Source organism: Oncorhynchus tshawytscha, linkage group LG30, assembly GCF_018296145.1.
Source record: "Oncorhynchus tshawytscha isolate Ot180627B linkage group LG30, Otsh_v2.0, whole genome shotgun sequence".
Lineage (NCBI taxonomy): Eukaryota > Metazoa > Chordata > Actinopteri > Salmoniformes > Salmonidae > Oncorhynchus > Oncorhynchus tshawytscha.
The window spans coordinates 8,802,520-8,817,995 of record NC_056458.1 but is presented as its reverse complement, the minus strand read 5'-3'; the positions used below and the strand labels follow the sequence as shown (position 1 = coordinate 8,817,995).

Below are 15,476 nucleotides of genomic sequence, written 5' to 3'. Positions count from 1 at the left end.
GTAGCAAGCTGGGCATTAACCAGGCAATCTCCTAAACACTGAAGTCCACACAGTTTCATTGTATTCATAGATAACTTAAAGGGCAACATTATTTGATCAAATTCAGAGATATTTTTAGTTTCAGTTTAAGCTTAACATAAACAATGAGTTCTTAAATATAATAATTGTGTTTGTGAATAAACTACAACCCCCAAGAATGTTGCACAAATGACACAAGTGTTTTAAAATGTAACATTGCCCATACCATGTCACTTGAATAGACTAGCTGACCAATGCTTTACTTTATTATGCATCACAGAAATAGGAAAAGTTTCCATGTTTTGTCTATTATTAAGTAGCTTCCACATGTGTTCTGAAATAGCTTGGGGCTAGTGGGTGGGTGCAGAGAATTTATTGACGTTTCTGTGTGGTGTGTTTCATGCACGCTCCAGCGCAATTGGAAAATGGTTTCATCAGATGGAGAGTGCCAGCAGAATCCTAGTACAAAACATCAATGAGCATCTCAGCCTGTGTCATTCTTGTGGGTTCTCTGACAGAGTATGTGCTGGCACCCACTGCTTATGTGGTTTAGGATAATATCTGAATTCATTAATAAGATCAAGTTCATTAATCCTGATAAGGATTCTTGAATTAATGGCACATCGAAATATTTTCAAACCATTTTTTTAGGTAAGTCTGACAGATTTGAGATTGATTGTATTTGCTGATATGTTTTTGTATTTGTGTTGACTTCTTAAAATATTTCAATAATAACTCAACATGTTATTAGTTTTGTAATAAAAAATAGTTGTACTTGATGCAAGATAATGTGTTAAATGGCCTGTTTGAAGTCAGCATAACTATTGTGCACTTATGAATGTGCTCAGTTTGAATTAGCTCACATGTAGTAATGTCCTAACTTTGCTATGATTATATGGCATTTTTCCAAACAGTTGATTTCTGGTCCAGAAAATATTTTTGAATCATCAGAAATAATCAAGGAAATACACCCATTACACAGGGAGAGGAATAGTTCAAAGACTGTTGCAGACTGCACAGCAAGCAAAGGAACAGATTGTTCCTGCACCCAGGACTACCACACGGAAGCAGTGGAGGGAGAAGCAGCAGGTGATGGAGAAGTACTTCACTCCTGTGCAGCTTAAACAGGGGACCAGGGGCCACAGGCACGGCAAGCCCCACCTCCATGAGCATCAGGAGAGGGAGCCCAAGCATGGCAAGATGGCTGACCAAAAAACGTATCACCACAAACACCATCCCCGCCACCACCACAACCATGATCAGCATCACCATCCTCATCATCACCAGCGAAAGACAGATTGGTCAGAAGATCAGAATGATCAAGGGTATGTTTGATTACATTACTTTATTAGTTAACTAAGTTCTGAAATTTTGTCTGGATGGAACTATAATTCCTTGTTTTGGTTTTCAACATTTTGGAAATTGTACATATTTTGATCAGTATTATGCAGATGTGACAAAATGATCTTGTCCGGGTTAATTTACCAACGGTGCATTATAGTAAAGCGTGTAACTCAGCCTAAGAGTATGGTTTCTGCCTCAGTGAAATACTGCTCAAATCTGTCATTGTTATCTCCTCTTGCAATAGCAACCATTCAACATCAGAGGGCAGTATTGTCCACCACCATCGCCATGGCCACAACAATCACCCTCACCACCACAATGAGAAATCTCATCCCTCTTCCCCTGACCATCATCACCATCTGCATCACCATGCTACAGATGTGACCTCCCACCCTCAGGTTGCAGCCACCTCATCCAGCTCCTCTGGTTCCTCATCATCATCTTCATCCTCTTCCTCCTCTTCCTCAACATCATCCTCTTCTTCCTCCTCATCATCCTCTGGCTCTTCCTCCACCTGGTCCTCTCAGACTAGTATTAATGAGTCCGTGAAGGATAACAAACATCCACTGCAGAAGCCCAAGTACTCACAGTCCTGCACTGACATCTACAGGGGGCGGAAGGCCTATGACGAGGAGGAAGATGAGGAAGATGACACATCTCCTTTGATTGATGATGAAGGCCACCTCCCAAGACAGGAAAAGAGCTTGAAAGAAAAAAAGAAAAAGAAAGCAATGTCCTCTCATCAGACCCCAGCCAATGTCATCCTGAAGAAGCAGGAGAGTTCTGAAGGGGCAAGAATGGCTGGCAAATTTCGCAAGGCAAAGTCAATGGAGGCACTGTCCCATTGCAAGGACAGGGATGGAGATGCAGATACCATTGTAGACAAGGAGTTGGAGAAAAGAGAGCAGGTAGCCAAGAAGAACTTAGTGCAGGAAAAATTGAAGTTCTCTGCCTTTTTGAACGAGATCACCAGGCAGGTGTTCAGCCCATACAGACTCACCTCTCTTGGGGTCACAGCTGCTCACAGGCCCAGCAGCCCCGGACAAGCCTCCCTGAGGTCCCCCAAGGTGGAACACAGAGGGGAGGAGAGGCAAAGACAAAAGAGTAGTCGGCCTGGCAGTGCAAGCTCTACGACCTTCAGTGTTCACTCCCATATCCACAGGCAGTTCCGCTCCAGCAAGCACTCTCATTCCAGCAAGCACTCTCGCTCCCATCTTGGCAAACACCAGGACCACCAACACCATCAGCCTGCAAGAGACATACACCACAGTCCCAGCAGCCACACCGATGACAGCACTAGCCCAGATAATAGCCCCTCCTCATCAAGACATCCCTCCTGTCATTCAACACCACACCACCATCATCACCAGCATCGCTCCCATTCTCCATTTCACCATCACGGTCTTCACAGTCCATCTCATCACCATGGAGACCACCACAGCCCAAGCCATCCCCATCATCATGGAGAACATCACAGCCCAACCAATCACCATGGAGACCACCAGAGCCCAACGCATCCCCATCCCCATGAAGACCACCACAGCCAAACTCATCCTCATGGAGAACACCACAGCCCAAGAAACCCCCATCAACATGGAGACCTCCACAGCCCAAGCCATCCCCATCGTCATGGAGACCACCACAGCCCAAGCCATCCCCATTGTCATGGAGAACATCACAGCCCAACCCATCACCATGGAGACCACCACAGCCCAACTCATCCCCATCCCCATGAAGACAACCACAGCCAAACTCATCCTCATGGAGAACACCACAGCCCAAGAAACCCCCATCACCATGGAGACCACCACAGCCCAACTCATCCCCACCCCCATGAAGACCACCACAGCCAAACTCATCCTCATAGAGAACACCACAGCCCATGCCATTCCCATCACCATGGAGACCACCACAGCCCAACTCATCCCCACCACCATGGAGACCACCACAGCCCAACCCATCACCATGGAAGCCACCACAGTCAAACTCATCCCCATAGAGACCACCACAGCCAAACTCATCCCCATGGAGAGAACCACAGCCAAACTCATCCCCATGGAGACAACCACAGCCCAAGCCACCTCCATCACCATGGAGACCTCCACACTCCCAGTCATCCCCATCACCATGGACACCACCACAGCCCAACTCATCCCCATTACCATGGAGACCAACACAGCCCAGCCCATCACCATCCCCATGGAGACAGCCACACCCAAACTCATACTGATGGAGACCACCACAGCCCAACTTATTCTCATCACCATGGAGACCACCAAAGCCCAAGCCAACCCCGTCACCATGGAGACCATCACAGTCCAACACATCCCCATCAACAGGGAGATCACCTCAGTCCGAGTCATTCCAATCACCATGGACATCACCACAGCCCAACTCATCCTCATCACCATGGAGACCACCACAGCCCAACTCATCCCCATCACCATGGACACCACCACCATCCTCTCCACCCAGATTCTCATTGTCGCCATGGCTCCCATCCAGAATTGCACCACCACCATCATCTGTCCCACCCTGAATCCCACAATCACCACCACTCCCATCCAGAATCTCTCCATCACCATGGCTCCCATCCAGAATCTTGCAACCACCATGGCTCCCATCCAGAATCTTGCAACCACCATGGCTCCCATCCAGAATCTCTCCATCACCACGGCTCCCATCCAGAATCTCATGATCACCATGGCTCCCATCCAGAATCTCTCCATGACGATATCTCCCATTCACAATCTCTCCATCACCATGGTTCCTTTCCAGAATCTCTCCATCACCATGGCTCCCATCCAGATTCTCTCCATCTCCACAGCTCCCATCCAGAATCTCTCCATCACCACCATAGTTCCCACCAAGATTCTCACCATCACCAACACCCCTCTCATTCAGAATCTCACCATCCACACTCCCATTCTGAAACCCATCACAGTCCTAGCAACCTAGAACCTCATCATCACCACCATCCTTCCCACCATGAATCCCATCACCACCAACCTTCCCATTCTGAATCTCAACACCATCCCTCCTCACCTGCAGACACACACCACCACCATCATCACCATGAAGATCACCACAGCCCATCAAGCCCTTCTAAGGAGAACTCTCCTGTCAGTGTGTCAGCTGCAGAGCTGGAGTCATTGTCCCATTCCAGCAAGTCTTCTAGGAATACCACCAGCCCCACGAATCAGGACGAGCAGCAGACAGCCTACAGCGGCTCAACTGCCTCTCTACATAAAGTATGACTGCTCCTGGGGTTGGGTTTATTACTATTGCTAGTTATGTCATGCATTATCTACTGTGCACGGTATATTTATTGACCCGTTTGTACCGTTGCACGTGTTTTACATTCTTAATTTTAGAAGAATGTTCCATTCATTTGCTTCCCATTGATTGTGGCATTAAACATGCAGGCACCTACCTACATAATCATGGATGACACATCGAAATGACCACACAACGTGTAACTATTGGTTATCAATGTCTATTAACTGGAGGCTTCAAAATCCATTTCTATTTATGAAATGCACATTGTTGACTACTGTAAAAATCCATTTCGGCTTTGTCCTTCCCATATAGGAAGGATCCGAGGTTGATCGAATAATGTGAGTTTGATTTTATGTTTCATTTGATCTCTGTCTTGTTGCTTATCGGGGGAATAATTAAAATTGGGAATGTAAAATAAAAGTTTTTGTCACATGTTCCATATTATTGTTGTTTAACAAATGAATAAATGTTTCATTAAGATACAAATGGTGATCTAACTGAGCACTAACCCCTCCGCCCTCCTCTCTCCTACTCCCTTCAGGATGCTTCAGGAGCAAAATGAGGATCTGCACCACAGTTTGCTCCAGACTGCCGTGCGAATGGAGTGCATGGGGACTGAGTTTAAGAGCAGTCACCAGCTCCTTGAGTCAGAACTACAGAACACACGTGTGGAGCTGAGTAGCCTCCTGGACAAATTCAAAAGGTCGGGGGGGAGGAGTTATAAGTCATTGGGATATTTATTGTACCTCAGAATTAAAAGGGGGTTCAGGGAGGAAAATTAGTGTGGCAGTTACAGTGTTCTTTTATTTGCCATTTATTTTGAGTTGATATGCATGACATTGACAAGCTTAGATAGTGTTATTACTGTAACTCTGACAATCCTGCTCTCTCTCTTGCTCTCTCTCTTGCTCTCTCTCTCTTGCTCTCTCTCTCTCTCTTGCTCTCTCTCTCTCTCTTGCTCTCTCTCTCTTGCTCTCTCTCTCTCTCTCTCTCTCTTTCTCTCTTGCTCTCCCTTGCTCTCTCTCTTGCTCTCTCTCTCTTGCTCTCTCTCTCTTGCTCTCTCTCTCTTGCTCTCTCTCTCTGCTCTCTCTCTCTTCTCTTCTCTGTCTCTCTCTCTCTTGCTCTCTCTCTCTCTCTCTCGCTCTCTCTCTCTCTTGCTCTCTCTCTCCCTCTCTCTCCCTCTCTCTCTCTTTCTCTCTTTCTCTCTCTCTCTCATTTCAGACTGAGGGATAACTACTCCTACACTCAACAGACCAATAATCTCTTGGAGCGGAAGCTTCATTCAGTGGTGAGGGCACCAGCAGATGGCTCATTTGTTTTTTTTGAAGTCGATAGAAGTACATTGTTTACATATCTGGAATATGGTATTACAATTTTTAGTCATGTTTATGTGTGTTTTATGTTATGTGTGTGGTTTGACAGGCTCAGAGTATGGACGGGGAGCGTGAGCATCTGAACCAGCGCATCACAGCCCTGACAGATCAGCTGTCCTCAGCCAAGACCACCATCCACAGCATGGAGACTATTAACGTGAGAACTCCTCCTGATGAACAGATCTAGCCGAGACAAAAAGACAACCTAAAACGTGCGCAAAACCAGACCAGAGTGGCCGAGTACAGAGAAATACTGCTAGTACAGGTCCTGAATCAAACCCGCCTGACCTTTATGATCCCCTGACCCTCAAGCCCCAACCTTGGAATGCATTGCAATAAGAATTAGCTATAGTGCATGGCATGCACTTACACAATGTTATCCCTTTACATTCGTACCCGTGTATACTGGTTGAAAATGGCTCCTAAATTGGAATGTAGTGGCTGTACAGTAACATGCTATACATGATGTCAGAGCTCTGTATGGGTTTTGACTGACAGCCGATCTGAACTTGAGCACTGCACGACAAGAAGTTATCCCGCCCCGTAATTGGGCAACTCTTACTATTTTTTTTCTTGTCTGAGCGAGGGAAATGCTGTGAAATAAGATGACACGATGTATTTTGAATGATAAGACTTTGAGGATTATAATAAATCCCGCTCTGATGTCAAACAAGCAAGCCAAACACCTTAGAGTCCAAATGTGCACTTCACATCTCCAACTCCTGAAACGCATGTCACATACAGATGTAGGATCTTAATTTGATTACTCTTTTGTTGCTCATCATTTTCATGCACAGCAGGAAATGCAAACTTGTAGTGCATTCAAAGTTTAAAAAGGCTTCTGACGTTTGTAATTTCCACTTTAAAATGTCAGACTTGATTTGCTCCAACGACAAATTTACAAACTCCTAAAACAAAATCCATTCATTATAATCACCATAATAATTCCCATTTCCTGTTTCTGCAGTATTATTTCCCTATTGTAGCAAACTGGCTCAAATTAAGATCCTACATCTATCTGTACAGGGACAACATTTATGATCACTATGTATGATGTACAGTTACAAGATGACATGGCATCATACCCTGGGTTGTTCCGAACAGAATGAGCCTCTTTGTTTATTTTGAAGAGATTTGACACGGCACACGCATCTGAATGCACTGTAAAAAATACCATCTGCTTCTCTGAATTGCCTTATGATGCCTAACACTGCAAGATGGTATTTTATAACTTATGTTGGCAATAGAAGAAGATTTTAAATCATGCCCACCTGACCCAAATTGCAATTTAAAAATGGTCAGATTTTGGATTGCGTAAACAACAACAGTTGTGTTCCAAACCGAAACAACCACAAGTGTGCTTGCTCTAGTTCCTTGACGGCACAGCTAGGAGAGCTCAAAAAAGTACCTTATAGTTGAAAACTTTTCTATGAGTCATAAAAGTCCATTGAAATTGCTTAGGAACTGTGCACACTGGAGAGGTGTGGCCACTTGGCGACACCAGTTAGTCCTCTCACTCAAACCCTTGTCATTTATTTGTCTTATGTTGCACCTACTCCACATTTTCCAGGAATAGTCTTATCATGTTGATGAATGTATCCAGAGAATTTTCAGATTTCATTATCAACAAATGCCGGGAAAAGCATATGTAAAATGCACTTAAATCAAAAGTATAATTTTTGGATTCAGTCTTGTGTCAGGTGAACTATTGTGCACTCACCTTTTGTCTAATAATTGTTCCATTATCTCCAAACTGTTCCCTTTCAATTGCTACCATGGTTATGCATATGCTTTTTATATTTATTTTGTAAGAAATTTTAATTTAGCCCTAACCACATAGGCCAATTCCCACGAGTGTAAAGGGTTAACGAATTGTAACTACACCATATATACAACAGTATGTGGACACCCCTTCAAATGAGCGGATTCAACTAATTCAGCCGCACCCGAGGTATAAAATCGAGCACACAGCCATGCAATCTCCATAGACAAACATTGGAAGTAGAATGGCCTTACAGAAGAGCTCAGTGACTTCCAACCTGGCACAGTAATAGGATGCCACGTTTCCAACAATTCAGTTCATCAAATGTTTGCCCTGCTAGAGCTGTCCCTGTCAACTGTAAGTGCTGTTATTGTGAATTGGAAACGTCTAGGAGAAACAACGGCTCAGCCGCGAAGTGGTAGGCTACACAAGCTCACAGAATTGGACTGCTGAGTGCTGAAGCGCATAAAAATCCTCTGTCCTCGGTTGCAACACTCATTACCGAGTTCCAAACTGCCTCTGTAAGCATAATAACTGTTCGTCGGGAGCTTCATGAAATGGGTTTCTATGGCCGAGCAGCCGCACACAAGCTTAATGATCACCATGCTCAATGCCAAGCGTCGGCTGAAGTGGTGTAAAACTCGCTGCCATTGGACTCTGGAGCAGTGGAAACCCGTTCTCTGAAATGATGAATCACGCTTCACCATCTAGCAGTCCAACGGACGAAGCAGGATTTGGCGGATGCCAGGAGAACACTACCTGAAACAATATATAGTGCCAACTGTAAAGTTTGGTGGACGAGGAATAATGGTCTGGGGCTGTTTTTCATGGTTTGATATAGGCCCCTTACTTCCAGTGAATGTAAATCTTAATCAAACTGGGCTCTCCCATCCGCATCCTGCCAGCCAGTTTGGATGAGATTCCCTCCTCCAGGAGACAGAAGCACAGGCAGGAGGAGCAGCATGGCCAGCTGAAGGGCACAGAGGCCATGATGGACCTCCACCAACCAGAGGACGGTACCATGGATGACTCAGAATATGAGATCATCCAGAACTGGAGGACAAGGAGCGAGGACATGGGTGATGATGGAGGTGTGGATGTCAGGGAGGTAGATCCTGGCAGCAGGTTGGACAACCTGCAGTTGGCCCATAATATGCTCAACCGCTTCTGCCAGCTGCAGCCCAATGTACCGGATGGGTGGGGCTGGACCGGAGGGGTGCCGGACGAAGAGCTGAATTCCAGTAAAGGGAAATCTTAAGGCTACAGCATACAATGACATTCTAGATGATTCTGTGCTTCCAACTTTGTGGCAACAGTTTGAGGAAAGCCCTTTCCTGTTTTAGCATGACAATTACCCCATGCACAAAGCGAGGTTCATACAGAAATGGTTTGACGAGATCGGTGTGGAAGAACTTGACTGACTTGAGCCCTGACCTCAACCCCATTGAACACCATTGGGATGAATTGGAACGCCGACTGTGTTCATCAGTACCCAACCTCACTAATACTCTTGTGGCTGAATGGAAGCAAGTCCCCACAGCAATGTTCCAACATTTAGTGGAAAGCCTTCCCAGAAGGGTGGAGGCTGTCATAGCAGCAAAGGGGGGACCAACTCCACATTATTGTCCATGATTTTGAAATAAGATGTTCAACGAGCAGGTGTCCACATACTTTTGGTCATGTAGTGTATGTTCCTCTTTGTATAGAATGTCTCCTTCCTTCCACCACCCATATCTCCCATTCGTTTGACCTTTTGTTTATTCATCAAAACCATTTTAGTTCAGAGTGAAACCACCAATAGAAACCATTGTTTTTGCTTTGAGCTGCGTGTAGTTAGTAAATGCTGTTTTACATAGCCCATTCTTTCTAATGCCCATTGTTATGAAGCTATGAGTTGTCTTTTAGTTTTGACACAGCTTTTTTCTTGATGTACAGATGTTCATTGTCATAACAACATAACTTTATTCTGTTCTGTGTCATCTATTTTCATTCCTTAGGTAACATCCTTGCTACAGGAAGCCCTCGACAAACATTTCCACCCAGATGATTCTGTCAATCAATTCCTTCTCCCTGTTGCCCCCCCTCCAGTCCAATTCATGGATAGTCATCATTATGGAAAGGTCACCACCAAAGGGGAAGACCTATCGCTGGGAACATTGCCAGAAGAGGAGGAATCTGATTGGTCGGAGATGGGGGATGAGGCTCCAAAATGCGTTCTGAGGTCAGCGGGAGGTCATCATGGTGGCACAGCGTTTCAACCGTGGAGACAGGAGCGTATTTGCTGGGCAGGACAGGGAGAGGGAGACACAGAGAGTGAGTCAGGGGGTGAGGAGATTGTCAGACAACACCCTCCCCACTCCCTACAGATCCCCCATCTCCATGTCACCATTCACTCTGAGACCTTACCAGCCCCCATGGATGATGTCACCCTCACCACCAGCTTCAAGAACTCAGCTTATGGCCCAACAGAGGAGGACGGGTACAGGGTCACTGCGAGCCGCAAACTGGGCTCTCCCATCCGCATCCTGTCAGCCAGTCTGGAGGAGATTCCCTCCTCTAGGAGACAGAAGCACAGGCAGGAGGAGCAGCATGGCCAGCTGAAGGGCACAGAGGCCATGATGGACCTCCACCAACCAGAGGACGGTACCATGGATGACTCAGAAGATGAGATCATCCGGAACTGGAGGACAAGGAGCGAGGACATGGGTATGGATGTCAGGGAGGTAGATCTTGGCAGCAGCTTGGACAACCTGCAGTCGGCCCAAAATATGCTCAACCACTTTATCTGCCAGCTGCAGCCCAGTGTGGAGGAGGGGCGGGGCTGGACGGGAGGGGCGCCGGACGAAGTGCTGAATGGGGAGAGAACACAGCTGTGACACCTGATCTCTTCGCCGAGACACAGATGTGGACAGGTGTCGACTGGGTTGGTGGTTACTGAAGTAAGCATGATTTGGATAACATTATTCGTATTTTGAACATAAAGCAACAGAATTGACCACTTGAATAATAATACTTTTAATTATTCAAATTTTCATCTGATTTAAAACGTTTTCAGGCCTAAATAACAGGGCCCCAAATAGTATTCATCATTAATAACAAGTAAGATAAAGAAACTGTTTCAAACATAGTGTTTTCCTCTTTTTGAAGATATTAAGTAATTAACGCCTGCAAAGAGCTGTAATGGCAAGCGGCCCAAGTTGGAGATCCTCAGCTCCACATTTTAATATTTGTGATATTTTTCTCGGTTCATAATCAAAGACATGTCCTGAGGTCTTTTTTCCCCCCAGTATGCAGGGATTTGGCTTTGATGTCCTCCAGAGGTAACATCAAACAAAAAACATGTGGCTTTGATTTTCCCTGTTCCCTCACTCTGGGAAACCCTGTCCTAGGCTTCACTACTGTCTCATCATAGCAGAGCACAGCCGAATCCCACCCTTGTCTCTGGATTATATAATAATAGATCCTTCCAGAACCTCTTGTGCATAATTCATCATAATGGTTTGTGTTTTTCCCTCCGTGCCTGTTAGATAAGAAGAGGAGTGTTGCATAGAATTGAGGTCCTTTAGGTAAAGTTGTAAGATGTGTTGATAGACTTTGTTTATCCCTCATAAATTAATCCACCTGTAGATATAGACATAATACCAGGTCTAATCTGTACAGTGTATAGTCAAATATTGAATAACATACCGTATAAAGAGTGTCCGTTGGACCGTCACTGTGGATGGGAAACAATGTATTTTAAGTCAGGTTTTTAATTGATGGAGATCAAATGAAAACAGAAACATTTGATACGGTTTTTATGATTTTTGCTGATGGATCTGTGTGGTCTGGTGTGAATGGTTCCAACTGCTAGATAGTTTCCTCCTTCCATATATATATATTTATTCTTCTTGCATGCAAACTATGTTTTATCTTGAAAATATTGATGTTTATGTACATGCAAACTACAGTATGTTCTATATTTTAATATTGATGTTTGTGTACATGCTGTAGTCTCCATATTGATAGTATGGCAAAAAACCACACGACAAAATGTCAATCTGAATCACCATTTCTCATTGTGGTCACCAGAGGCATGCAACAGTCAGTTTGAGAGATGTATGATATAAGCAATGTTATGCCACATGAAATGTCTGTTTTGTCCTGTGTAAGGGATTTTCCTCTGGTAACCGCAGTAATAAAAAAACACTGAGCGTACAAAACATTAGGAACACCTTACTAATATTGAGTGTCATCTCGTTTAGCCCTCAGAACAGCCTCAATTCGTCAGGTCATGGACTCTACAAGGTGTCGAAAGCGTTCCACAGGGATGCTGGCCCATGTTCACTCCAATGTTTCAAAATTCAAAAAGGCAGTCGCACATCTGAGCAATCTTTTTTGCAGGTGCGTGGTATCAGTTGACTAAAATGAGAAAAAAGAAGAAACCCGCACACTGCTCTTTAATAAGCTCCACGTTTGAGCAGATGGTCGAGAAATATCGACTCCCAAAGCAGGACTTTTTCCGCTTCCTACAAGTAAGACATTATATTCTGAAGAGCACCACCTTAATTGGCAACCCTGATATGTCTGTCATTGAAAGAATGCTTTTTTTCCCACAAAGGAAAATGTCTGTAAGTCTGTTTTATGATGCTTTAAGGTCCTTTTCTGCTGTAGACACACAGAGGGCGAAACAAGTGTGGGAGAAAGAATTGTCTGTTACTATTGATGAAGAGATGTGGGAGGACATTTGGAAATATGCAAAAACAGTATCTATATGTAATCGTACTAGAGCAATCCAATTAAGTATAATACACAGACTGCATATATCCCCAAATCGCAGACATGCTTTTAGCCCCTCTTCCCCTCAGTGTCTTAAATGTAAAACTGATACAGGCATCCTAACACATTGTTTATGGTCATGTACCAAAATACAAAGATACTGGTCTGGTGTTCTGCAAGAAATTGAAAAGATCCTAGGGGTTGATCTAGAATTGGACCCAGTTTATTTACTGTTGGTTCTCCCTAGTAGGCATGTTACTTCTGTGGGTAAGAGAAGGCTTTACAACATCCTTACCTTCGCAGCGAGGAAAAACATCCTTTTACAGTGGATTAGTGATAAGGTTCCTTCTATTAAAGATTGGCATAAGATACTATTTGAATGGGTGCCACTGGAATATCTGACATGTACATTACATTCGAAAACAAAACAGTTCTACAAAGTATGGGAACCTTATCTAAATTACCTTAGAATGGTGGTGATCTATGTATTTCAGAATTACACTGTACCTTCCATGTGTGGAACCTAACTTCTTGGTTTAAACTGAGCTTTTTTTGTTTAATTTATGTTTGTATGCTTGTTTAAAATGTATGTATTGAGAGACGCAATGATGGGGATGGGGTGAGAGAAGCGGGGAGAGGGAGATGGTCTATGTATGTATGTACATGGGTATGTATCTGTGTATGTATATATATATATATATATATATATATATATATATATATATATATATATATATATATATATATATATATATATATATATATATATATATATGCAGGTATGTGTAAGTGAGTGCTGTTTTTTTTGCTTTGTCTTTGTTGTTGTATCTCTTAATATGGGTGAAAATTGTGAAATTCCAATAAAAAAATATTGTTACAAAAATAAGCTCCACGTACCGGCCTCAAGGCCCTCCAATGCTTCCCACAGTTGTGTCAAGTTGGCTGGATGTCCTTTGGGTGGTGGACCATTCTTGATACACACAGGAAACGGTTGAGCGTGAAAAACCCAGCAATGTTGCAGTTCTTGACACTCAAACCAGTGTGCCTGGCACCTACTACCATACCCTGTTCAAAGACACTTAAATCTTTTGTCTCGCCCGTTCACCTTCTGAATGGCACACAGACACAAACCACGTCTCAATTGTCTCAAGGCTTAAAATCCGTATTTAACCTGTCTCCTCCCCTTCATCTACACTGATTGTAGTGGATTTAACAAGTTGCATCAACAAGGGATCATAGCTTTCACCTGGATTCACCTGGTCAGTCAAGGAAAGAGCAGGTGTTCATAATGTTTTGTACACTCAGTGTACTGAGATGGATCGGAAGGGGCATATAGAGACTGAGGGTGTGTCGGGAATATATATTGCTATTTTCAACCAAAATCAGTCACTGTGTCAAGATGTGATGAAAGCACAGTGTGTTCTGATGACTGTACTGTCATGTCCCCTTCTGCCTCCCCCTCCAATCCATACCTCTATCCTTAATGGTGTATTGTACTGTCATGTCCCCTTCTGCCTCCCCCTCCAATCCATACCTCTATCCTTAATAGTGTATTGTACTGTCATGTCCCCTTCTGCCTCCCCTCCAATCCATACCTCTATCCTTAATAGTGTATTGTACTGTCATGTCCCCTTCTGCCTCCCCCTCCAATCCATACCTCTGTCCTTAATGGTGTATTGTACTGTCATGCCCCCTTCTGCCTCCCCTCCAATCCATACCTCTATCCTTAATGGTGTATTGTACTGTCATGCCCCCTTCTGCCTCCCCTCCAATCCATACCTCTATCCTTAATGGTGTATTGTACTGTCATGCCCCCTTCTGCCTCCCCCTCCAATCCATACCTCTATCCTTAATGGTGTATTGTACTGTCATGCCCCCTTCTGCCTCCCCTCCAATCCATACCTCTATCCTTAATGGTGTATTGTACTGTCATGTCCCCTTCTGCCTCCCCCTCCAATCCATACCTCTATCCTTAATAGTGTATTGTACTGTCATGCCCCCTTCTGCCTCCCCCTCCAATCCATACCTCTATCCTTAATGGTGTATTGTACTGTCAGGCCCCCTTCTGCCTCCCCCTCCAATCCATACCTCTGTCCTTAATGGTGTATTGTACTGTCAGGCCCCCTTCTGCCTCCCCCTCCAATCCATACCTCTGTCCTTAATGGTGTATTGTACTGTCAGGCCCCCTTCTGCCTCCCCCTCCAATCCATACCTCTATCCTTAATAGTGTATTGCAGGACCAGTAGTTTGTGATAGAGTTCCACTATATAGATTATGTACGATAATGTTTGTATATATGACATGTTTATTATTTAGAAGTAGCTGTTGCTTTCACCCTGATCTACATCCCCAGGTTGAACTTCATTAAACCATGCACGATATTACAGAGCTGTGTACAACTACTACTGTCTGTATTTTCTTATCCTAGTGCTGTGTACTGCACGTGTGTCTGAATGTTCTCAATAAATATAGTCATCTGTAATGTACTAATTTAACATGAATTAAAACAAATAATGACACACAAAGTCTAGTATAAATAATTAAGTCAAACACGTTACGCTGTTGTGTCTGATCGTAGGCGACGGTGCTAGATTGAGGGGAGGAGAGTCAGTCGGTTATCACAAAGGGGAGACACTCTTTGATTTATGGGTTCTCCTTGGCATGCAGCAGTTTTACTGAGATGTGAGTAGTATACGAATATATGAATTTCTACCCGTTTCTCAGGCCATCTTGGTGGCCTGTTAATTTAAGGGTTGGCTTGTCTTGTCAAATGCTGTTACTAAGGCTTCATTAACACTGATATACTGCCATAAGGCCATGTCAGTCCACCTTTATGTGTCACATATTAATGAATCAAGGTGGATTCCGTCTGAGTTGTCAAGAGCCAGCCACTTCATAGCAGTTAAACATGGGTGTTGCTGTCACAGAAAACACCCAGTTAA

At 44.1% G+C, this 15,476-nt stretch overlaps 1 protein-coding gene across 1 annotated transcript; it reads left to right on the top strand.

Annotated features, from left to right (window-relative positions):
• The first annotated feature begins 4,629 nt into the window (after positions 1-4,629).
• On the top strand, positions 4,630-12,255 carry LOC112228833. The gene is made up of 5 exons (XM_042309196.1): positions 4,630-4,979; positions 5,183-5,344; positions 5,863-5,929; positions 6,064-6,171; positions 9,774-12,255. Coding segments are annotated over exons 1-5 (1,218 nt in total). The 5' UTR covers positions 4,630-4,977; the 3' UTR covers positions 10,653-12,255.
• The last annotated feature ends 3,221 nt before the right edge of the window (positions 12,256-15,476 follow it).

Bases quoted from the DNA above. Each gene is read 5' to 3' on its own strand.
- LOC112228833 (XM_042309196.1), top strand. The intron at 5,930-6,063 runs GTGAGGGCACCA...GTGGTTTGACAG, and splicing joins AGCGGAAGCTTCATTCAGTG to GCTCAGAGTATGGACGGGGA. The intron at 6,172-9,773 runs GTGAGAACTCCT...TTCATTCCTTAG, and splicing joins ACAGCATGGAGACTATTAAC to GTAACATCCTTGCTACAGGA.